Genomic DNA, 26,092 nt, shown 5'->3' on the forward strand with positions numbered 1-26,092 from the left:
TTGAAAGTTTATACCAAATGTGGATTCGAACCCGGATTTCCTGCTTTTTGCGAGCATTTGTGTTTAACTTAGTCCGTTTCAGCACGTTTCCAGATTTGCCTCAAACGTTTATAAGCACAGATGTTTTCCCTAGTTCCATAGATTCTCTCACGGAGTAGCAGCACTGGCGAAACGGATTTGGTGGATCGCGGTTCACCCTACTGCAAGAGGTAAATATTAATTAAATTCATTGAAACGAAGTGGTTGGATTCATGGGAGGTGAAGTCAGTGAAAAACAAATGACATGAAACGATATCGGCAAAAACCGGTCAGAAATGATGGATCCGCAATTTAATGGAGGACATATCATTGTATTAGCGAATCGAACTGATGTGTACCAGTTGCGTCATGATAATCCATTATCCCGATTCTTTACCCCTCCCGCCCCCCACCCTGTGGTCCTATTAAGTAAACATACCCCGCAGGAGAGCCTCGGACTCTAGTGTCCACCTGTCGGATGTCCATGCTAGAGGAATTTGGTATTGGCTAATTGAAAACATCCATGTCTTTCAGAGAGCTATCGCGGTAGCGACTGTTGATTTTTTTTTTGTATTGTTTGATTGTAGTTAATTTCAGCAGTCTCACTGCAATAAAGAGACTGCAAACATTCTTGCTTTGACGCGCTCGAGTTAGGCTTCTGACAGATGCGGTCTAAGATTCGAATATACAATTCCTTTTTTCGGTGGAGGTGGAGGGTGGGAAATGGATGCGATTTAATTAATAATGCTGTTAATGAAGCCTCCCTGCGTCGTTAGTACGAATGCTATTTATGTAAACATAACGCATATTTTAAAGGTTTATTTGTTTTGTGGGAGGTGACATCTGTTACTTCCGTATTTTCCCGTGGCCCCCCCCCCTCCCCCCCACCCCCGCCCCAAAAAACAAAAGCTTTTGCATTTTAATGTTATCTTGCTAATAAACCGAAAGGGTATTGTGCGAAAAACAACGTAGAGAGAGTGCGTCTTTAAGACGACATAGTGTGATAACAACGCAATCTCTGTCGTTATCCGTCTATGAGGAAAACTGAAAGACAAGTACAAACGTTCGAAAAGCATTGCTTCATCTGGTTTATAAGTGGAAGGTAACAAGTATTTTCAAATACGGGAAAAAAGGCACATGAGAAAGCAACGCTTACACCCTAAAGAAGTAACGTTATTATTTAGTGACTGTGTAGAAGAGTGCTTCACTGTTGCTCATTTTTTTCTTTCTTCCACATCGGTGATCAGGTGATCTGTTGAAGGAAGGAAGGAGAAAAAAGAAAAGGAAAGAAACGGATGAGGCGAAGAGGAAGGAACAAATATGACATTTGGTGCACCTGCGGCGGGGCGGAGTCGGTCGTCCGCGTTTTTGTTGACGCTATCGTTCAGTCCACCTACCTCGATAAGATACTTGTTCAATGTCCCTTCACTCTGTGCTAGCAGATGCGTGCTAGGCAGTGTAAAGCAGCGTGGATGAAACCACTACCTAATACCTGCCACACAGAGGCCGAGTAACTCGAGTTGAAAATCAGTTCCTGAAAGTTCATGATTAAAAAACTGGGCGTTCTGGATCTCCAGTCTGCATGCACAAAAGCGTTGAAAATTACATTAACTCTGCTTCTTATTCATATTGAAACACATGAAATGGCTATCAAGTCCGTATTTAATATGATAAAACGTTATCATCCAAAGTTCACTGCTTTTATAACAAATATTCATTCGAAAAGCAGCCAGAATTTTAGTTAGTCCGACCCGACTAATTTTCACCTTCTACCAGTCACAGACCCACAACTATTCGCGAGTTAAAATTTCGCTCGTTTCAGTGGTCTTCTTCGTAAGAGGTGCTCTCCAAACTATTCCCTACAGAGCACGAAACACGCCTTGCGGAGATGTTACTACGATCAGAAAGTTCACACGCTCATCTCTCTCAAACTATTTAACTTAGAAACACCACACTTTCTTTAAAATGTTCGTAACTCCAGTCGCTTCAGTCACGATATGTTCGAACCGAAGTTAGCTCACTATTTCCTGACCTTACAGACTATTTTTTAAGGAGCGATCTAGCATCGTGTTGTTCGTAGACCGGCTAGCAAGCGACTCCTCTCGACGTACTCTCCTCTTTTCGGGCGGGAACAGCTGAATTCTGATTGGCTGTTGTTCCAAACGACTAATCAGAACGTTCCTACCAGATCATTCTCGCGCCAAATCTTGCCTTATCCAGTGACTAATTTGACTGTAATTAATGTCAGCAGAACTTCAAATTCCTGTATTATGTTTAATCAAAATAAACCAAGTGCGAAATATTCTTCAAATTGATAAATATACTTATTCCGGTTCTAACTTCCATTCTGGCTGCTTTTATACAAAAGCAAGCACACACCGACATACGTCACCTGAGTAGTGGTTGCAACATAAATTTCCCACGGTTCGTTAGTACAAGGTTTTACGTAAAATGAAATATTAAATTTTAATGTATGTCCCACATAATCATTATCACGCACTCACGTGGCAAAATATAATCAGATAATAATTTTGACCGATTTTTTTGTATTATGTAATGCACTGTGACTAAAGTTTTAGAAAGAAAATTGTAATTAATTGGTTTTTATGCACTAAAAAAAATGAAATGATCGTATGGCATTGTTGGCCGGGAGGCCGCATGAAGGGAAGTTCGGCCGCCGTGTTGCAAGTCTTTTTTAGTTGACGCCACTTCAGCGACTTGCGAGTCAATGATGATGAAATAGACAACACCCAGTCATCACGAGGCAGAGAAAATCCCTGACCCCACCGGGAATCGAACCCGGGACCCCATGCGCGAGAAGCGAGAAGGCTACCGCAAGACCACGAGCTGTGGACTTCACGCACTGATATCTTTGGAATGACTTCAAATGATAATGAAAGTCAATCTGATGTTGTTCCTAACTTGGTTAAAAAAAAAAAAAAAAAAAAAAACTAGCGTAGGTTTTAGGACTTTTAGGTAATTCTCTTTATCTCCAGAAATATAATAAATAAAAATCTGAAATTTCGACAGCATCATTCCATCAATAGCAAAAGGCTGTGTACCAGATTTGAACAAAATCGGATAATACCTAATATGGATTATCTAGATTCGTAGAGGGTATCAATCTTCGTATCGACTGAATGTTACGCTATGCAGTTCTCCCGACAGGCAGCGTCAGCTGTGCTGTGAACAAAGCGACAAAAAAAAAAAAAAAAAAGACATCCTGCAGCCACTGTACTAAACGGCTGTGTGCCTTACTGCAACGAATGTTATCTCGTAATAAGTTGCTGCGTTACACACTGTATTAATGATATACTAGCCAAATATCAATTTTTACAGAAATTGCACTCAATGTTCCTTAAAAGCGTGCTTTTTTCGGTGGGCCCTCAGTTTTTTATCTTTTTTTGTTTACAACGACTTCGTAAGGTAAATGACAAAACCAACTGTGTATGTTACCTGGTGTGTTCTACAGAGACACCAGTCTGTAAGTTGCAGGTATTGTATCGTATTGTATGTTAACCGGGGACCTAGAAACGACGGAGAGGCTCCGTCCCCGCCGCAGCCGCAGTGGTCCACAACCCCACGACGACTACCGCAGTCCACTTCACCCCTCCGCCGCCCCACACCGAACCCAGGGTTATTGTGCGGTTCGGCCCCCGGTGGACCCCTCAGGGAACGTCTCACACGAGACCAGTGTAACCCCTATGTTTGTGCGGTAGAGTAACGGTGGTGTACGTGTACGTGGAGAACTTGTTTGCGCAGCAATCGCCTACATAGTTTAACTGAGGCGGAATAAGAGGAACCATACCGCATTCGCCGAGGCAGACGGAAAACCGCCAAAAAACCATCCACAGACTGGCCGGTTCACCGGCCGGGCGGGTTCGTGCCGGGGACCAGGAGCCCCTTCCCGCTCGGAAAGCCGTGCGTTAGACCGCACGGCCAACAGGGCGGGGCAACTTGCAGGTACTGCAATGACGCTGTACCCGAAAGGTGAGTGTAATGAGACAGGAGGGAGGCTGGTGTGAGTGTGCGGCTTACCTTGGTGACGAGGGAGCGCTTGCTGACGTGCAGGTTAGGGCGGTGCCTGGCCGGCAGCAGGTAGGCCCTGGACGTGCTGCACCTGGTGCCGTCGCGGGTGGTGCCCTGCACACGTGACAGGTGATGAGTGACGGAGCGGCGCTGGAACTCGTGGTCACTTGTCAGAGAGATGAGTAAAAGAGCGGCAAATGTAGATAAATAACAAGTGGACTAGCATAGTACAGGGAAGATTGTGTTCACACCTCACCACCCACCCTCCTGCCGGCCGCTTATATTAATGAAACTATTGTGCAGTGTCTTAACTGTCACGTGTGTTACGCTACGTCCGTGCAAAAGTCCCGCCCTGTCTCGACACGGCGTGGATTCCGAAAGTGGTTGGACGTCCCCTGCAGAAATATTCAGCCGTGCTGCCTCTATAGCCGTCCGTAACTGCGGAAGTGTTGCCAGTACGAGGGTTTGTGCGCGAACCGACCTCTCGACTACGTCCCATAAATGTTCGATGGGATTCACGTAGGGCGATCTGGATGGCCAAATCATTGGCTCCAGTTGTTCAAAAAGTTCTTCAAGCCATTGGCGAAGCGTTGTCGCCCCGTGACATGGCGCATTGCCATCCATAAAAAAATTCCGTCGTTGTCTGGGAAAATCATGAATGGCTGTAAGTGGTCTCCAAGTAGCCGAACACGACCAGGATCCACTTCATTCCATTTAAACACAGCCCACACCATTAATGAGACCGGCCTGTACGGTGTCTTGTAGACAACTTGCGTACATGCATGCGTCACACTCGAACCTCACCTTCAGCTGTTACGAACTGGAACAGAGACTCATCTGACCAGGCCGCAGTCTTCCAGTGTCTAGGACCAACTGCTATGGTCACGAACCCAGGACACGATACGTTCGTCGTATATCCTCTCATTGATTGCTGCTGTTATTCCGCGCAGTGTTGCTTGTCTGTCAGCACTGACAACTCTACCCAATCTCCGCTGCTCCCGGTCGTTAAGTGAAAGCTGTCGTCCATTGCTTTGCCCGTGGTGGGAGGTAATGCCTGAAATCTCGGCGCTCTCTTGACGCTATGGATCTCGGAATACTGAATTCCAGTGTACCTCTCTTTTACACCTTGCGTACGCGATAATACCGCCATCTGTCTGCGTGTATATCGCTCTTGCACGACTTTTGTCGCCTCAGTATCCTCCGCAGAATGTAAGAGTCGATGCCTACGAAGAGGTATCTGATTCTCTCCTTAAAGCATGCTGCAAATGTAGAAGGGGAAATTCAACAATACGTAAGCACGCCCATCTCTAGCTACTCGCGAGGGATAATTTGACGCTGCGTTGTCCCTTTTCCTTTCACCTTCCTTCATTTATTCTGGCTGTCGTAGAAGCGGTGTCTTAAGTTTACATTATTAAACATGGTTCTTTCCTGTTACGGCTTTAAAATAACTTATTTTTTATTTATTTTTGCTGAAATTTCCAGTATTACCACTCATCATTAGGCAGAAGTCTCAAATATGAATATAGACATTGGCCTAAATATAGCCCCTAGCCCAAGCATCAGCGGCTATATGAGTCCAGTAAATAAACATTAAATTGGCTGCTGTAACGCAAACATTTATGTTAAATAATTTTACGAAGCCTGTGGACCGACCCTACTTCAAACTATTAGTTTCCCTGAGTCGTTCGAAAGAACAGACACCACTTACTCGTATAACTAACTGAAGCGGTTGGGTTTACATGAAGAGTGCTGGCATGAGAAGGTACTGGCAGACGCGTATCGCGAATGACCAGGTACTGCCAACCGTGGGAAGCGAGCAGACATGGCGCAGAAACTCCTCTGGAGGCCGTGAGGGTTCCGGGACAGGTGACTTCAATGTCGGATGAAAAATGCTAATGTGACTATAACAGATAACGCTGTTCATTATGAACTCACAAATAAATTTACTCAGTCTCTGTCCGTTTTCCAGTTCCGCACTTCGATAAAACTTTTACTCATTGTCTGTAGACAAAGTGGTAGTCGACCAAAGAACTAAATCCATCTTTCCAAGCATTGTGATAGGGACAACATTTAAACGTGGTAGAGCGTGTCGTAAAAAAAGTTATGTTTCCGCTGACCGTTCGCTATTTTGTTCTGGACACTGAAAAATGCTTTTGGATGAAAATTTCGTAAATTACTATTGCCACTGTATTGGCAGTAGCAGTTACAAAACAATATCACGCTGTACACATTCATTCGAAAGTGCTGTTATTAATTATTTCGCGTGGGTTATGTCGGAAGATATACATTTACTACACTTTTGATTGTAGGTAAAGTGCTTTATCGTATTTTGTCACATATTGTGGTACAAAAATAAAAAAAAATGATTATAAGAAAGAATAAAAACAAGCGAGATGCCACACTGGAGAAGACTTGGGCTGCCATTCGGGAAGCCGAGAATTCCGATTCCTGCCGGTTCATCCATTTTTAGGTTTTCAGTGGTTCCACTGTATCAGTTAAGGCCTATGCGGCGATCATTACATTCATAAGAACACGGTAGATTCCGCTCTCCAGTGCTTGTTCTATCCCAGTTTGTGTTCTATCTCGAATTACTTTCGTCGATACGACGGCAAATCCTAATTATTGATCCTTTTGATAATAATGATATTATTATTATTGTTACTGTTGTTGTTGCTTTACCTACATCGTTGTTTAATTAGGAAGCGGTTCACTGGGCATTTTGAGAAGGAGATAAAATTTCGTAAGCAGTTATTGAGTTCAGACATGAAAGTCGATTGTCTTGCAAACAAACTACTCTTGGTGACGCCTGACATTAGGAATGTAGAAAGCGATCTTTATGTAGTTTGTTGAACTTTAATTTGCTTTACAAAAGTTTTTAATACCCAGATCGCATTTACGTAAGAAGATTAAAATTTCATGGCTGACTAGTTTCGTATGATCGCGTAGGCTCCGCGGCCAGATCCATTCGACATGAAAGTGGGTATGGTACCGCGTGATATCGTATAAAACTACTGGTGGAGAAAAACCAACGTTCTGGCCATGGTTGCAGCAGCCTTCTTCTGGGTGTCGACATTATTATTATTTTCAATTCTGCTGATTCAAATAAAATACCTAATGGGATGAGGAAGAGGATTTATCCCTTCAATAATAATTGTATCTAGACTATTAGTGAAGATAGGAGCTGCACCATTCCATTTCTGATTCCCAGAAGTTATAGGTGCATCAAGCTGAAATAACTGCTTAACACTAATAACATAACAAAAAGAATTGCGCTGTAACCGTGGCCGAATCGTTGGTGTTTCTGCAGCAGTAGTTGGATACAGTATGACGCGCTACCATGTCCATAGATTCGTCACAGCAATTTTCAGATCTCTGAAGAAGCAAAATGCCGAAAATCGCATTACGAAGAAACATCATTATAAAGTGATATTAAAAGTATAATTTTTCAAGAAAACACAGAATACAAAGATAAAGAGACGTATATAAAAAATTATGTGAACGTGATCAGAATTGACTGTACAGAGTTACACTGACAAAAAGTTTAATGCTTTTAGTACAACGTGCCATGGTCATATTGTGTGCAGGTTAAACGCTAACTGATATACCAGTAATAAACATCGAACAGGGGGGTGCACTTGTGGAGAAGGCAACATGAATAGGAAATGTAATTCTAATAACAACAACAACAACAACAGCAGCAGAGGTCAGCCTGGCTGGACTACACAAAACAGCAAATGGCTTATCGTAATTTTGTCCACACCGGATAATCTTCAAAATTTTGTTCAAAATGTGTGTGAAATCTTACGGGACTTAACTGCTAAGGTCATCAGTCCCTAAGCTTACACACTACTTAATCTAAATTATCCTAAGGACAAACACACACACACACACACACACACACACACACACACACACACACCCATGCCCGAGGGAGGACTCGAACCTCCGCCGGGACCAGCCGCACAGTCCATGACTGCAGCGCCTTTCAAAATTTTAAAATGACTGAAGGGAACGTCATGACTTGGCTATCAAACCATCTTTCGTAGTAAAAACGGTGTGACACTGTAGTCGAGTGTCATGCGCGTAGACATAAATTTTTATGCGCGGCTTTTTTACCTACGTTGTTATGTATTGCCGTTCCTTCCAGATTATTAGCTTTCAGCTTCATATTTTGTGCTTTCTTCAAAGATTTCTACTTTAAAGATTTCTACTTTGAAGATTACTTTATAAAGAGGTTTTTCTAAGGCGATTATCTGTATTTTCCTTCTTTACGGATCTGAAGACGATTGTTACTAGCAACCGAAATTACTTAGTCATCATATTTTAATCTTCTTATGTGAGTGTGATTTAAAAATACTTTTGTAAAGAAATTTTAAATTTTCCAAAACATATTACTCTGTTCGATAGCCACATTTCAGTGCGGCTAACGAACTTGGCAGCTATACTGAGCTGCCATTGCTTGTAGCATCGGTATTAGGGAAATAAACACGCTTAACTTAAACGCAGATATTTGTTCATCTTGAGGTAAAACTATCGTCTGCCTGAAGACCGATTTGGACAGAGCGCTGCTTTAGTCGGCGTGGTTCTATTGGAGATAATGTGCTGTTTTCCCCACTGAGTAACTTCCGCAGCCAGTCACAGCCAAAGTTGGAAGTGTAAGTGGCGGGAAATAGTCGTAGGACCGACTGGGGATGCAACGCCAAGTCGTCTGGGTTTGTAATCGGATATACACACACACACACACACACACACACACACACACACCCTCCCCCATCCTGAGCAACGTCGAGAACAGTGACATCTGGATAATTAAATAAAGATTTGGTCACAATTTAGCGACACGTGCGATGTTTTAATGTTTATCTGATAGTAATGGGTCAGGATTGCGTACGGGAAAGTTGTAAGCACCTCCAGAAGTTGTATGCGTGGCGCGCACCTGTAGACGCTGTAAGACGTCGTGGTCTCCTGACTTTCATTGCTTACATATTCCGCCCTCACAATCATATTCCGCACATCAAGACGCGTCATTCGAACCCAAACTCGATAAGATAAAGTCAATGTTGTATGAATTCATGTAAACGATATGAAAATAACTAATAAATCGCAAATGCGCACCGAGATTGAAATACTCGAGGCTGGCGTACACACACACACACACACACACACACACACACACACACACACACACATTCAAGACACGACGGTCGCAGGGGCTTTTAGTTCGGGAGATGCAAACCGCATGCTGGGGGGCCGGTCCCTTCAGAGGACGACTCAGCCTATCTACGTTGGCGCACGACCGCCTGTGTAGCGGGCAGCGTGGGCCCAAGTGAAAGGGGGGAACAACCCTCTGTTCAGCTTAAAAGCAAATTCCGCTACATTGTGTGGGAGCGGCCAGCCTATGCATTCTTTACAAAAATAGCACACAGTTTGAGATTTTCACAGGGAGACAGCAAACGCCAAACGCCAATGCTACAGGTTTCCGGATTGGTCGCCTTAAACGAAACGTCATTCTCCCGTTTTAGAAGCGCAATGCTGATTGGAAGACGATATTTCTGACACGTTGAGCTGAAGGATTAATGGAAGAGACCCAAAGATATACCCCTTCATGTCTGGCGTGCAGAGGCGCCTTTCCGCTGTCGCTCTTGGAGCGAGGAACAAGTCTCTCCTCAGTACTTCACTGGGAGAGCAGCTCCGTCGAGAGCGAATCGAAGGGCGACTCTCTATATTGAGTCCTTGCGATTAAGCGTTGTTCACTGTGTTGGCCGACACACTTATTGTGTGGTGTAAATGGACAGAGTTATAGTTAAACGCCTGCGAGCGAATTTTGAGTGGCATCGCGGTGGACTGGTTCTCTGACCGGTGTACCATACCCATAGACTAGGGGCGAATAGGAATCCTTGACTTCATCAAGGCACAGGGACAGTTTGATCGGCGAAGGTCAATCCAGATAGAACGAGAGGTATCTTATTTGTCAGCAGCGAGCGGCGCAGACAGCAGTCATCGCAGCTTACGGTATTGTGCGCTACAGATCTTGTGAGCCCCATATTTCCTCCACAACAGTACACTTCACTGCATTTCTCACGCGACATCCTCGACCGTACCTAGCAACATTCTAAAGGATAATTATTCAATTTGAGTAGGTGCGCCTCTCAGCCATTCTGCCAAGTCAACAACCATCTTAAACTTTCTATAGAAATTTCATTAGCGAATCCTAACCTTGAGAGGTAACTTCACATTCCGAAAAGAACCAGGATATAAACTGGAAACATCCCCCAGGCTGTGGCTAAGCCATGTCTCCGCAATATCCTTTCTTTCAGGAGTGCTAGTTCTGCAAGGTTCGCAGGAGAGCTTCTGTAAAGTTTGGAAGGTAGGAGACGAGGTACTGGCAGAAGTAAAGCTGTGAGTACCGGGCGTGAGTCGTGCTTCGGTAGCTCAGTTGGTAGAGCACTTGCCCGCGAAAGGCAAAGGTCCCGAGTTCGAGTCTCGGTCGGGCACACAGTTTTAATCTGCCAGGAAGTTTCAGGATATAAGTTGTTCAATTTGTAACTAAAAGTCCCATTGTGATTTCTCAGAATTTTTGCAAAATAAATAATAACTTTCGTTAGTTTCATGTTTTTCTTACACTAACTAGCACTACTCCAGTACCCAAGTATCCCACTAGTTACGTAAAGAAATTTTGTGAATTTTTGTGTCATTTCCTTACAGCGGACGACTCCGGAAGATATTTATTGCTGGAAGTTTTTCAGGCATTTCTCTTTAGAACGTTAGGAGCGTCTGTCTGACTTCTGTAGTAGTGTGGGGGTGGAAATTGCATCTTGCAGGAGCCACAGGGTAAAGGGTACATCTCAGATTAAGCCGTTGCTCAGAATGACAGATCAACCCCACACCTCAGAACGCTGTGCCAGACGAGACGTGTGTACCTGCAGGAAGCTGACGGCGGCCTGGTCCTCGGCGTTGTAGTCGGCCAGCGGCAGCCGCAGCTGCTCCTGAGCGGCCGACACCCACGCCGTGGCCAGCGGCGTGCGGAAGGACGGCCGCTCCACGGAGACGGGGCCCGACGTGCCTCTGAACTCAGCGTCCGCCGCTGCGCACAGTAGCAGAGGGGCAGAGAGACCAGGGGGTCAGCAGCAGGCGAGGCAAGGTGCAGGCTGCGGAACTAGGGAGCAGACTCTAACGAAGACAAGTCAAGTGCCGTAACCCTCTCAGTGGAAGAGGGGTCAACATAAGCAAACACTTGTCCCGGCGTATCTACAGATAATCGACTGTTTTCCAGAAAACGACCGTCAAAGTTTTCGAGGTAATTTCTGTGCCCTTTACGGAATATACAGTCAGCCGAAGCTGCTGCACAGTGGCTAGAGTCGCGGCTTTACAGTTTCGCGTCCATTGTTCGATGCCTGATTATTACTTTTATTTCTGCCGTTCATTCATCTAACCAAGTCCGTAGAAGATTAAAACACGAATGTTTGCCAGTGTATACTGAAGTAATATTGCTTCTTTTCGTTTATTAGCTGTATATGTCTCGTCAAAGAATTTAAAAAAAATGGAAAAATGGTTTAGAATTGTTTTCGGTGAAATTCCTGTGGTGTATACTGATTCATGAGCAACTGCATGCGCCAGTTTTCGGAGAAGTGATCCATTATGCGACGTTAGCAGTTAAATAACTGCCAACGCGTGCAGTCTGCAGCAGTGTCAATGACGTTTCTTTCCCGAGTGAAATTCGTACGAGGAGAGGCAAACCTGCCTTCGCGTGATGCTCGTACTGTTGGGAATTTCTCTGTGTCGATTGTTTGTACGATCGATATCGTCGAAGCGAATGCACCGAGTCGTCCTGAAGAATAAGCATATAAATGAAATATAAGAATAGGAGAATTAAGAACTGATATAAGAATGAAATATAAGAATACGAGAATTCAAAAACATACCTGAATATACCATACACGCATTTATTAGATAACATATGTATGACAGTTGTTGTCTAACCCAGTTCTAATTTTACAATTCGTATAATGCCCTTCCATCTCCTGCCTTGATAAAAACGCTAGTGCAATAACCTTCTACGGAAACTTGCCTGTCATACAGGAAACTCTTTCATTTGATCATGATGAATAACTTGTTATTGAGTAGAAAATAAGAATAATTACGTACATTTTTAATGTTTGTACATGTAAACACTACTTGCATAAAAAATAATTGATTTGGTTACGTAAAAATGCAGAAGTTAAAGGGCTAACACTAAACGATGTGCGGTTCTAATTAAGTGGAGAACAAACAAACATGGATAACACGTCGGTTCCCTTTTTCTCTTTCACATTTTATTTTACATTTCTCTCCCTACCAATGCTACCGGTAATCCTACAATTTACTAAGTCATTCATGTACTCTACCAAAACTACCGAACCATAGCTTTGATAGAACGCAACTTCGCGCTACATACATTACAGTTTTGTAATGTGGTGAAATTAGCTAATCGCTAAATTATGGAATAAAGTGGTTATTACAAAAGTTAAACAGCCTACGCAGGAAAATAACTTCGCTCAGGAAATCCACAGCGGCTGTGAATCCGTCGATTGTTGGTACACCATGTGATCAAAAGTATCCGGACACCTCACTGAAAATGACTTACAAGTTTGTGGCGCCCTCCATCGTTAATGCTGGTATTCAACATCGTGTTGACCCACCCTTAGCCTTGATGGTAGCTTCCACGCCGCCTGTTGTGGCCGAGCGGTTCTAGGCGCTTCAGTCTGGAACCGCGCGACCGCTACGGTCGCACGTTCGAATCCTGCCTCGGACATGGATGTGTGTGCTGTCCTTAGGTTGGTTAGGTTTAAGTAGTCCTAACTTCTAGGCGACTGATGACGTCAGATGTTCAGTCTCATAGTGCTCAGAGCCACTTGATCGATTTTTGAACAGCTTCCACTCTCGCAGGCATACGTTCAGTCAGCTACTGGAAGGTTTCTTGAGGAATGGCAGCTCATTCTTCACGGAGTGCTGCACTGAGGAGAGTGGTATCGATGTGAGTCGGTGAGGCCTGGCACGAAGTCGGCGTTCCAAAACATCCCTAAGGTGTTCTGTGGGATTCAGGTCAGGTCTCTGTGCACGCCAGTCTGTTACATGGATGTTATTGTTGTGTAACCATTCAACAATTGGAAGCATGAAGATACTTAAAACATCAATGTAGGGCTGTGCTGTGATAGTGCCACGCATAAAAACTAGGGCTGCAAGCACCCTCCATGAAAAACACGACCACACCATAACACCACCGCCACCGAATTTTACTGTTGGCACTACACACGTTGGCAGATAACGTTCACCGGGCATTCGCCATATCCACGCCCTGCCATCGGATCGCCATATTGTGTATCGTGATTCGTCACTCCGCGCAACGTTATTCCACTGTTCAATTGTCCAATGTTCACGCTCTTTACACAAAGCGAGGCGTCGTTTGGAATTTACCGGCGTGATTTGTGACTTATGAGCAACCGCTCGACCGTGAAATCCAAGTTTCCTCACCTCCCGCCTAACTGTCACAGTACTTGTAGTGGACGCTGATGCAGTTTGGAATTCCTGTGTGATGGTCTGCATAGATGTCTGCCTATTACATGTCTCTTCAACAGTCCGCGGTCTCTCTCTCTCAAGAGACAGGTCGGCCTGTACGCTTTTGTGCTGTACGTCTTCCTTCACGTTCCCACTTCACTATCACATCGGAATCAGTGGACCTAGGGATGTTTAGGAGTGTGGAAATCTCGCGTATAGAGGTATGACGCAAGTGACACCCAATCAACTGACCACGTTCGAAGCCCGTGAGTTCCGCGGAGCGCTCCATTCTGCTCTTTGAAGATGTCTAATGACTACAGAGGTCGCTGATATGGAGTACCCGGCAGTAGGTGGCAACACAATGCACCGTCACCTAATATGAAAAAGTATGTTTTTGGGAGTGTCCGGATACTTTGGATCACATAAAGTATATGTTGTAGTTCCATTTGAAGAAGCAGTGTCGGTTTCACAATTCGGCAGCTATAAACGTTAAAAATTACTTGCGTACTACAGAAAATACCCCATACTACATGCTGTAACTTAGCGCAAACTACACCTCGATAGATTTACTCACTCTGGGCGTAATACCGAGCGAGATGGCACAGTAGTTAGCACACTGGACTCGCATTCGGGACGTCGGCGGTTCAAATCCACGTCGGCAATCTTGATTTAGGTTTTCTGTGATTTATCGCTTCAGGCAAATGCCGGGATGGTTCCTTTGACAGGGCACGGCTGACTTCCTTCTCAATCCCTCCCGATGAGATCGATGACCTCGCTGTTCGGTACCCTCTCCCCAAATCAACCAACCAAACAGCCTGTTCGTATTTTGGGTGGACAGTCGTGGCTACCCCATCGTGTTTGAGGTCAGTTTCCGCTATACGCGAAAGGCTGTTCGTGTGCCACACGCGTGCCTTTTCTTTATTTTCGAAAGCTGTAATACAAACTGGGCTTCTTACTAGATTCATACACTAGGCAGATGGAAGGTATGTTTGAGTTTTGTAGATAAATGTAGCACTGCCTGCCATCCAAGATAATGGGCGCACACAGGTAATGCTAGAAGCTAAATATTAATTACTAGTCACTCCTCCGTCACTTTCTCTCCTACTTTTGCCTCACCATAACTTACACGCCCTATAAACAGATAAAATCTCAAATGAATATTGCCACCAAAGCACAAATACCGTGACAGAATGATCCACCTCGTTAGTTGGCAATACTTCTTCATACAGCGTAAATACATGTAAAAACGGAAAACGTTTAGTGGGGATAGGAAAACATGCACATAAATGCTCACAATAGGACAGCCTAGATTTTAGGATATAACCAAATTCAATTCCACAGCGGCATAGTTTTGAGGAAAGTACACACTTAATCTTAGTGGATTGTTTAAAAAGTTCTGTAATTGTTTTTATTAACTTGACAATAGGAGTTTAATTTAGAAATGCGTTTAAAGATGTTTTAATGTGTACCTATTTTATAAACACACCAAAACCAAATTACATGTTACTGGACACAAAGTGTGTTCAAAACTAAAACGGGCAACACGCATATGACTGACAGTATAAAAGCTGTTTATTTAGTCGCTGAGACAAATGTTGCACACGAAGGAGCAGTTATCAAGTTAGCGGCTTAAGGAACCAAAGACGATATACAAGGTAATTAAAATAAAAAAATTACAAACTGGCATGACACATCGGACTACAACAAGGATCAGTACAAGGGTCGCAAAGTCCGTCCGGGGCTACTAAATGGCGTTGCAGTCAGCCATGGGCCACACCACAAATTGACTCTCGCTACAGAAGACGCTCCAAGTTTTGCCCAGATACATCGAGACACGCCTCACATCGACGCTGCATTGAGCAGCTCATCCTCTCAAAGATACTTGATGTACCTCGAAGATACCCTGTTGTTGATGTATCTCTAAGAGATCCTGCTGCCGTAACAATCCTACACAATAGGTCCTCTGGCGATGTAGCAGGTGTTTCGCACAGAAGGCCCTCCAGATACCCCCACAGGAAAAAATCGATTGGAGGCAGACTGGCTGATCGTGGCGGCCGTGAGACAGTGCCACCGAGACCAATCCACCGACCGGGAAAGGTGGCCTGCAGATGTGCTCTCACTTGTCTCTGCGTCGAATCGCATGGGAACATCATTCAGCGTGTCCGACTGAACCTCTCGCAGGAATAGGAGATACGTGCGACCGTGAAGTCGACCCGGGAGAATGTACGGTCAAATCGTAGTCTCCGACGATGCCAGTCTACACGTTACCGTATCGCCTTCTCGTGGCTTTTGCCACCCAATAACCGTGTATAAAACAGGGTACGTGTAGTTACTTGTTTCAGGCGATTTTGTAACCACTGCAAGTTTTAAGTTTTTCAAGAAAGGGGATAATACGGAGTTATTACTTAGGGTAAAATGGTACGTTTTTCGGAGTGCAACCCTAATTATTATAAAAGAGGACTTAGTTGGCATTAAAGGAGTCTTCCGCTTTGTTTTCTGCAGTGTGTCCGTGTAACCACTGAAAGTTAATATTCACAACGTGATCAAACGTGTGCGACTGCCGTGATTGTGGCAAAAGTTCATAACGGCGTACGTACTAATTGCCGGCTGAAGTTACGTGAACTCGCACTGAGGTACCCAAGATACCGACGCACCGTGCTTACCACATTTAACGCTACGGTTTGGATATGACAATGCTTTCCGCCGGCCGCCGCCTGTTAATAATCAGTGCAAGGATGCTGTTCAAGCCAAACCCAACAAATTACAAACACGGATACTACCTGCCGTCACACTCAGGTGCCATTGCAAACGGCTCGGACACTTGGTGCAATGCAGCGGGGCATTCTCTTCCAATGGTGCATGTCATCGTATTCTTCAGATTTGCTTCTATGCGTTACATTGCCTTATCAAAACTTAAGCAAACGAAAGACAAGATCGACAAAGACCTACATCAAATGATGGTCATGTAGAAGAGAAAGACGGATTTTTTGCTCCTGTGGACAAATAATAATGTACTGATCGCACTGACAATTTAAAAATTCGGTGGACTAAATTTAATAGAGTACAAGATGACCATATTCATGTATTAAAAATGGGAACCTTAACCTGCCCATTTAGTTTATCCCTCGCAATATCATATTCACGATGCGACACAGAAGTAGCATCGAGATTGAAAATTACAGGCTCCAAGTCAAGTTTTCGGCAAGGGACTAACGCGGCTACGATCACATCACTGAATCTCTCCTGGGAGTCCAGTAGCTTGTATCCGACGCACCACCGCCCATTTACCTTATCCGTCGCATCCTCTCCGCCTGAAAATAATACAAATTTTCAGACGGAGAACACCTTGAATTTCCCTCGTATCTGTCGACATGTGCTTTCGTTCCGTGTGAAAATATTTTGGACAGAATCATGTGAAGCCGTTTGGTTCAAATCAAATGGTTCAAATGGCACTGAGCACTATGGGACATAACATCTGAGGTCATCAGTCCCCTAGAACTTAGAACTACTTAAACCTAACCAACCTAAGCACATCACACACATCCGTGCCCGAGGCAGGATTCGAACCTGCGACTGTAGCGGTCGCTCGGTCGCAGACTGAAGCGCCTAGAACCGCTCGGCCACACTGGCCGGCGAAGAGGCAGTTTGGAATCGCATCTTTACTTTGTCAGCTAGTGCGCGAGCACTGCTTTAGACGTAAAGTTTGTTTTGTCAGCATCTCGCAACACTTACTTACCACAAAATTCATCTGCGTTATTCTGTCACCAATATGTGTGTAATTGCTTTAATATAAACATCACTAGGCGCATAACGTCTTATCACAGCAACAATTTTGGTGCGCGAGAACATTGCAAGGGCGGTATCTCTCAGTTGTGCATATGAGCGCACCGTCAGAATCTTCTTGTACTTGATGTCCGATATCCTAGCAGGTACGGTGTTGTTGCTGTTCGCAGATGTTACGTTACGTTCCATGCAACAAATTACTTCGTTTTTAATACTTGTCTGTGTCTCGCAAAGATCCTGCCCATGTCGAACAACGTTTCATAACCAGCAGCCTCCACGCCTCTTAATTAGGGCTTACTTGCGTGCCAACAAATCAAGGACGTTCCTACTTGAGTGCCTGATAATTTAAAGGAATATACACGAACGAGAGAAAAAAACCTGTTAATTATGACTGCATTACAGGTATATCTGTTAGTATGAAATCCGAACTATCCCGATATTTCACTTCAAATACGCAACACCAGATCATGTAGCTATCAAGAAATGTGTTCTGTGGTGAAAAGAATAAATGTATTAAGTGTGGTAGGCATTTAAACGTTCCTAATCTAGTGTGACGTATTACATTTTTTTTATCACATAACTGTGCTTCTTTAAATGTCCAGTACAACAATCTCTCAGATGTCTGTGCTTCAACTAAAGTACTCTTATGGACGAAATAAATGCACCATAAAGTGAGAATGACAGAGTTGCAAACGGGGTGGGCAGTTTCTGAATCGGAAGACAATTCAATAGTTCTATTTCCACTTTTGCGTAACGCACACCTGAAAGGCACTCCAGTGTTACCCATAGGTCACCCACTGTGTGATATTTTATTTTGCCTTGATCGCATCCTGATACATTTCGGCGCTTGCTGTCGCCCTGGTGGATACTGAACTCGGAAAGAAAAGAATTTCTCACAATTAAATACAATTCTTTGGCATTAGTTACTCCATTTGCGTCTTTTTCGTACAAGACAAGAGCGGCTTGCACGACCATGTTGGAAGATTTGTCCGGTGAGCGGCACGCCTTGTTCCTTGACCAGCTTGCGTAACACGGCTCATCACGGTCTCAGCTGACGGTGCGAGTGCAGTCTCCACTAGTGGTGCGCTCTCAGTACGGTCAGCAGTGGCTGCTCCTCCCACCTGGTGGCCCACGCGTGTGTCTGCACGCTGGAGCCAGGGCGATGGGCAGTCGGCAGCAAATCTGATAATTAGGTGACCCATCTCGTCCGAGGTGTTGGGCATCTAGTCGGAAGGCCTATTCAGCTTCCAGCTGGCCAACCCTTCGGCAGGATTGAAATACCTTTAATTCCATGAACTGTGGTCGTCAGCTCCATGACGGCATGTTTACCATATACTAACTCAAAACAAGACTCGGTTTAATAGACCACTCACTGGAGAACTCAGATACATTTGTCGGGGGCTTATTGTTTTCCTGCACAATGCAAGTTTCTTACTACGTCCTCGACATGGCACTTAAGACCATTGCCCACGGTCAGTTCGCCATGAAAAATATGTCGTATGTCGTATCTTTACATATACCTACACAGAAGCGCCAAGGAAACTGATATAGGTATCCGTATTCAAATACAGAGATATGTAAACAGGCAGCATACGGTGCTGCGGTCGGCAACGCCTATACAAGTGTCTGGCGCAGTTGTTAGATCAGTTACTGCTGCTACAGTGGCAGGTTGTCAAGATCTAAGTGAGTTGGAACGTGGTGTTATTGTCGGCGCACGAGCGATGGGACACAGCATCTCCGAGATAGCGATGAAGTGGGGATTTTCCGTTCGACCATTCACGGGTATACCGTGAATATCATGAATCCGGTGAACTATCCAATCTGCGACATTGCTACGGTCGGAAAAAGATCCTGCAAGAACGGGACCAACGACGACTGAAGAGAATCGTTCAAAGTGAAAGAAGTTGCAACCATTCCGCAAATTGCTGCAGATTGCTCCCATCAACAAGTGTTAGCTTTCAAACGATTCAACTAAACGTCTTCGATATGGGCTTTCGGAGCCGAATACCCACTCGTGTACCCTTGATGACTGCACGACACAAAGCTTTACGCCTCGCATGGGCCGGTCAACACCGACACTGGACTTTTGATGACTGGAAACATGTTTCCTTGTCGGACAAGTCTCGTTTCAAACTGTATCGAACGGATGGACGTGTACGGCTACGGAAACGGCCTTATGAAACCCGGTACCCTGCATGTCAGCTAGGGACTATGCAAGCTGGTGGAGCCTCTGTAATGATATGCGGCGTTGCGGGTTACGGATGATTCTTTCGTCGTAAATGTTTCATTACTGTCTCTCGTCGTCCTGTTCACTACAAAAGTTCCACCAACCTCACTACGGCGTCAGATCACCAGCCCGTTTCTCTGCATACGTAGATACTGTTCAGACGATGTTAAAAGCAGCGTTGAAGTAAAACACCGTCAATACTTACGTTTGCAAAGTCCCCGTAAACTCTAGTAGCAAGCTATCCTGTAATATCTTACAACAAATTTCCTGTGGAGGGGGACTGCTTCATCTCTTTAGAAAAATGGCAAAATTCTGCAACGAGTTCCTTTATTTCTTTTGTTTCAAAACTAAACACTTCCCATCAGCTCGTATTTAATTAACGAATAATACCAGTGCCCTCAGCTCACAGTCCATACAACCCAGTACACACACAAGGCAGCCAGGAATGTACTTAAGTCAGACCTGAATTATTACGCGATTTACAGTCATTACTCTGCTACAAAATACGAGTTTCACATTCGGTCCTTTTGCAGTGGATTTGTAATAAAGAATAGCTCGCCACATATTCCATAGACGAATATGAAACATGCCACGCGGAATTTTACAAAGGCGGAAAGTTCACGCGTGGTTCTCTTTCCAACAAAACAATTCAAAAATTTCCAAACTTCACAAACCTGTCCGTAAATGCAACTGCTATTACGGCCACTCAGTCTGGACGCGAGAAGCTAATTATTTCTTCATTTTACACACAACAAAGACGGAAGCGTTCAGCATGACCTGCACGTCCGATAGCTGACTGGAGACTCCTCACTGCCGTTCCTTCCGGGGCCTATAACTACTTGCAATGCGCGGGAAATGATTACCTCTGGTTGGTTGTACAAAATGACCAAACAATCAGAACAATCGTTCGAGTTCTTTCTCGCGCTAAAACTGTCGTACGCCTGTCAGCATTCACAGATGCACTTGCGACACTTCATAATGCAAATAAAAATAATGTTTAACAAAACCAAACGAAAATAAAACTAATCTTCAAATAACTTTAGAAAACTATTACTCTGCAAATGGCTATTCTGGCTGCCTTCTTAGAAAAGCAAGTACCCTTGGGCATACGTCATCAGCACGGTGGGGAAATTACATTTTTCATTGCAACTTGCTTCTTAACACTTTCCCATGACATAGTTACGTAATGTTTAACATGAGATGATGATGAATTTCTTCGTATTTCCCACATACACAATCTCACTCACTCTCATTTGCTCACAGAACAACACATTAAATAAATACTGATCTTTTCTGCATTTTATATTACGAAAATGAGAAATAGTTAACGTTTTTAATTACGAAAATTCAAACAAATTGACCTAGCATTTTGTGAACTTCAGTAATGATTCCAAATGACACTAAAAGACAAACTGTTATGAATCCTAACTGACTTTAATCTTACAAGTCTCGGCTTGGGGTGTTTTAGGTAATTTTCGCTAACTCTGAAAGTATGCCAGCTAGATAGCTGAGATTTTTACACAATCTTCTTTTTAATAACAAAGGGCAGTATATTGACTTTTAACTAAATTGAATAATATTTCATACAGTTTATTTAGATTCTTCAGGGCTTGAGTATTCTGTCGCTCGAACTGACACAGGTACCGCTTTCCACAGCTAGGCTAGCGACAGGTGCGTTCGAGTCACGCTAAGATACAAGCGGCTGTTTCTGTCACCGCCAACGGCTCCAAAGCTACGAGCCGTACTGCAAAGTAGTGCAAGAAATGCTATTGCGTATTGACTCGCGACGTGACAGCGTGTGAAGTTGGAGTGATATGGGACTCATGGCACATCTAGATCCAACTCTGAATAGGTGACACATACGTAAGCGTACGTCTTACCACCTGCATCCATTCATGTCCGTTGCGCATTCCGACAGACTTGGGCAATTCCAGCAGGACAGTGCGATACCCCAGGCGTCCAGTATTGCTACAGGAACACTCTTCTGAATTAAGACACTGTCCCTGACCATCAAACTCTCCCTACGTGAACATTATTGAGCATATCCGTGACGCCTTGCAACGTGCTGTTCAGAAGAGATCATCACCCCCTCATACTCTTACAGATTTATGGACATCCCTGCAGGATTCACGGTGTCGCTTCCCTCCAGCACTCCTTCAGACAGTAGTCGAGTCCACGCCACGTCGTGTTGCGGTACTTGGGTGTGGTCTCAGGGGCCCTGCACGGTGTTGTGCAGGTGTACCAGTTTCTTTGGCTCTTCTGTGTATTTGTCATCATACGCTAGTGTACTCTTTCTTAGTATATGTTATGAGATTGTACACTAAATTCTTGAAAGGTTCTAAGGTTGTTACGCGCAAAGAGCGTGAGCCAGTTGTCAGCTGAAAGGAGCGTATCAAATAAATTAGCGGTAAAGAACGTAGCTCTGTAGTGAGAGAAACACATACGATCGGATTTTACAACTATTGTTAGATGCCATCGATAAAACAGATTTAGTTTACAGCTTCAGTGGGATACGATCGACTCAGGTCAAATGTTGGTTTTCATATTAATTTTCAGCTGTTGGAGTAGTTTTTGATATCACACTTTCTGATGTCTGCCTTAATCACACCTACAATGGATTTCAGTATATAGCAGTATGCGGTATTTTATTTCTAAGTTTTAGTATGTGGCAGCCTTTTTTATACTAACTGTCAACATGTATTCAAAATGGTTCAAATGGCTCTGAGCACTATGGGACTTAACTTCGGAAGTCATCAGTCCCAGAACTTAGAACTACTTAAACCTAACTAATCTAAGGACAACACACACATCCATGCCCGAGGCAGGATTCGAACCTGCGACCGTAGCAGTCGCACGGTTCGACTGTAGCGCCTAGAACCGCACGGCCACTCCGGCCGGCAGCATGTATTCTTTCATGTTTTTAGGGTTTCATGTACCTGATCATTGTCATCGACAGCATTAACGTAAGGGCTCCTTCGTCTGGAGTTAAGTCAAACTGACGATTTAAAAATCAATTTTCCTTATAAACTAATCGATCAAATTTAATGATAGGTTTCTGTGATAGTCTCTGCCGGCACTCATGTCTCAAATTTATGCTTTCTTCGGGGTACCACGGCCTGAAAATTTACGCTTCCCCACTGACTGCTGATACTGGGTTCAATCATTTGAGGTACAGGACTATACGTTACTGGGAGGAAGAACGACAGGACGTTGGTGACAACAAGCTGCTCCCCAGCCGTGGCTTAGCAGCTTCCAGCCACTGCTGCTGACACGTCTCCAAATAGAACATTCACCACTTCGATACATACAGTCCTCTGCCGGGGAGAGAACCCAGCAGTGTGTGGTACTTGCGGCGCCCAGTGCGTCTGTTGGCCGCATTTTTTGGAAGAGCTCCCAGTTTTCTCGTAAGACGGGAGTTCGCGGTTTGCCACTGGTCCTAGCGTCTTATCATCTTTTGGATATTGTAGCTGTTCTTAATTTATTGGTCGTTCGGTTTGAGTAGTCGAGTGCTTACTAAATATCCGTTTATGAACCACAGTTTTACATAAAAGTGGCAGGAAGGTACACTTAGCGTGTTCCAATCAAAGCAACAACTACAACAGCAACTGAGGTTGCTGTTAGTAAAGAACCACACGGTCCAGTCACATTAATGTGACCACCGCCTGTGTTCGATGTCAACTCGCAGTGACCAGTCACAGACAGCAAGTCGCAGCTCTACCACTGGAGGGTATATAAAGGGTCGGGGTGGAGGGCGGGACGCGGAAGAATGTGCAGCCTTTGTCAAAATGCGGAAAGGAATTATCTGACGTCCAAAAGGGCACGATCACTGTCTTTCGAGCTAAGGGTGGAAACGTTGCGGAAACGGCCAAGTTTGTAAACTGTTAGCGTGCCGCCGATATCCCGTGCGTGGGAAAATGGCGCTATTTATCGAACTTCCGCCGAGGCAACTTTGGTGCAACATGGGCCACAGATGACGGGGGTGAAGGACTGCTGCGAAGATGTGTACGGGCGAACAGACGTGCAACTGACAGCCCAGATGAACCGAGGGGCTGCCAACAGTGCCTCGTCAGAAACCGTTCATCGAACGGCGCCTCTGCAGGAAGCGACTGATCCACGCACTCACGTTGACAGCTGCTCACCGGCGACGAAAGCTGGAATTGACACGCCAATACCTCAACCGGACGCCCACTGAACGGCGACAGGTGGCCGTCTCAGATGAAACAGTCCTATGCTCCATCGGACAGATGGCTTTTGGTGGACATGGCCCTTCAACAATCTTCGCAAAAATTGAGGGCAGAGGAGGGAGCGACGATATGTTCTGCGGAGTGATTTTGTGTCACTACGTGGGTGATTTCGTCATTGTGGAAGGCACTGTGGATGAACTCAAGTAAGCATCTATCTTTGGGGACAACGTCCTACGTGGAGTTTGACGATCTACCAACAGGACAATGCAGTGTGTCACACGGCTCGCGGTGTCCTTGCGTGGTTGGAAGAGCATCAAGATGATTCTGCCGTACCCTCCTAGCCACCAGACCCCCCCCCCCCCCCCCCCCGCGTTTTAAACCCGGTTGAGAATCTGTGGGACACCATGGATCGGGCTGTTCGCACCATGGATCCTCATCCGAGAAACCTATTGCAGCTGGCCATAGCACTGGGCTTTGCCTGACTGCACGTCTCTGTTGGTACCTTCAAGAACGTCACTGACTATCTTTCTGCAGGTTTGCTCTGCAAAAGGTGGTTGTTCAGGCTATTAACAGGTGCCCACATTAATGTACAGGACAGTGTTTATTAAGCGTCAATCCTTTCCATTTCGGATCTCGTCTGATTTATTTGTATTAAAATGTTACTGCATTCCTGTTGTAGCAGTGTGTTATTTTTCTTGCTGTTTGTAATGATCATTTAAGTATGACTTTATAATAGCTTAGGCCGATTGCTAATGGCCTGTACTAGCATATTGTGCGTGTTGAACATAAATGTGAAACTGCAATATGCCTGGTGCGTCATGTAATGCACGGAGAGGATTCTGTATTCGCCAGACTTTTCAGTCCAGTACTGTACCCACCCCGGTGCTTGCCAGGGTGGCAGGCTCTCGGCAGTACTCACCCAGGTCTGGAACGCCGGAGACGTTCTCCAGCTTGCGGAAGTAGGGGAGGAGGTCGTCGTAGCTCCAGCCGGGGTTCCCCAGAGCGGCCCAGCCGTCGTAGTCGCGCCGGTTGCCGCGCGTGTGGATCATGTAGTTGACGCTGCTGGAGCCGCCCAGCACCTGGAGAGCGGCGCGGGTCTTAGCCATACACAGTGGCGCAGGTGGCATCTGTAAGGGTCTCTGTAGTGTAGCGTGTTAACACACTGAGGTGACAAAAATCACGGGGTAGCGATATGCACATGCCGAGTGGCTAGGGCCTCCCGTAGGGTAGACCGTTCGCCGCGTGCAAGTATTTCCATTTGACGCCACTTGGGCGACTTACGCGTCCATGGAGATGAAATGATGATGATTAGAATTACACAACACCCAGTCCCTGAGCGGAGAAAATCTCCGACCCAGCCGGGAATCGAACCCCTTAGGATTGACATTCTGTCGCGCTGACCACTCGGCTACCGGGGGCGGACTGCACACATACAGAGGGCGGTAGTATCGCGTACACACGGCATGAAAGGGCGGTGCACTGACGGATCAGTCATTTGCACTCAGGTGATTCGTGTGAAAAGATTTCCGACGTGATTATGGTCGCACTGTGGGAATTAACAGACGCTGAACGCTGAATGGTAGTTGGAGCCGGATGCATGGGACATTGTTTTGGAAATTGTTAGGAAATTGATTATTCCGATCCACGAAATCAAGGGTGTGCCGAGAATACTTCTCACTAAACCAACGAGAGTTGCGGCGTTTGCGTGGAGTTGTTAGTGCTAACAAACAAGCAACACTCCGACAAGTAACTGCAGGAATCAGTGTGGGACGTACGATGAAGATATACGTAGGACAGTGCGGCGAAATGTGGACTTCAATAGGTATGGCAGAAGACGACCGACGCGAGTGGCTTTGCTAACAGCAAGATATCACCTGCTAAGCCTCTCCTGGTCTCGTGACCCTGTCGGTTGGACCCCGGCTGGAAAACCGTCTTGCGTTCAGCTAAATCCCGATTTTAGCTGGTGAGAGCTGATGGTAGGGATCGAATGTGGCACTGACCCCACGAAGCCATGCACCTAGGTTGCCAGCAAGGGGCTATGCGAGCTGGTGGTGGCCCCAACAATGGTGGGTGCTGTTTTTACACGGATCTCAGTCTATCCATTATTGAAAACCGTATACACAGGCAGAAAACGCCTCAGCGAACTTCAGTTAACAATGAGGTGATGAAAGTAATGGGATAGCGATATGTGCACATACAGACGGCGGCAATATCGCGTACACAAAGTGTAAGAGGGCAGTGCATTCGTCGAGCTGTTATTTGTACTGAAGTGAGTCATGTGAAAATGTTTCCAACGTGATTATGGCTGCACTTCAGG

General features: G+C 45.1%; 1 protein-coding gene across 1 annotated transcript in view; it reads right to left on the minus strand.

The window, feature by feature from the left end:
* Nucleotides 1-26,092, minus strand: part of LOC124545957 (uncharacterized GMC-type oxidoreductase Mb1310-like) — a 94,038-nt gene that overhangs the window by 26,781 nt on the left and 41,165 nt on the right. The window contains exons 3-5 of the mRNA XM_047124920.1: nt 24,695-24,854; nt 10,968-11,131; nt 4,057-4,161 (exon numbers count right to left, since the gene is read on the minus strand). Of these exons, the coding sequence (XP_046980876.1) occupies nt 4,057-4,161; nt 10,968-11,131; nt 24,695-24,854 (429 nt within the window). The remainder of the gene's footprint in view (nt 1-4,056; nt 4,162-10,967; nt 11,132-24,694; nt 24,855-26,092) is intronic.

Source organism: Schistocerca americana, chromosome 8 (assembly GCF_021461395.2).
Source record: "Schistocerca americana isolate TAMUIC-IGC-003095 chromosome 8, iqSchAmer2.1, whole genome shotgun sequence".
Taxonomy (NCBI): Eukaryota; Metazoa; Arthropoda; class Insecta; order Orthoptera; family Acrididae; genus Schistocerca; species Schistocerca americana.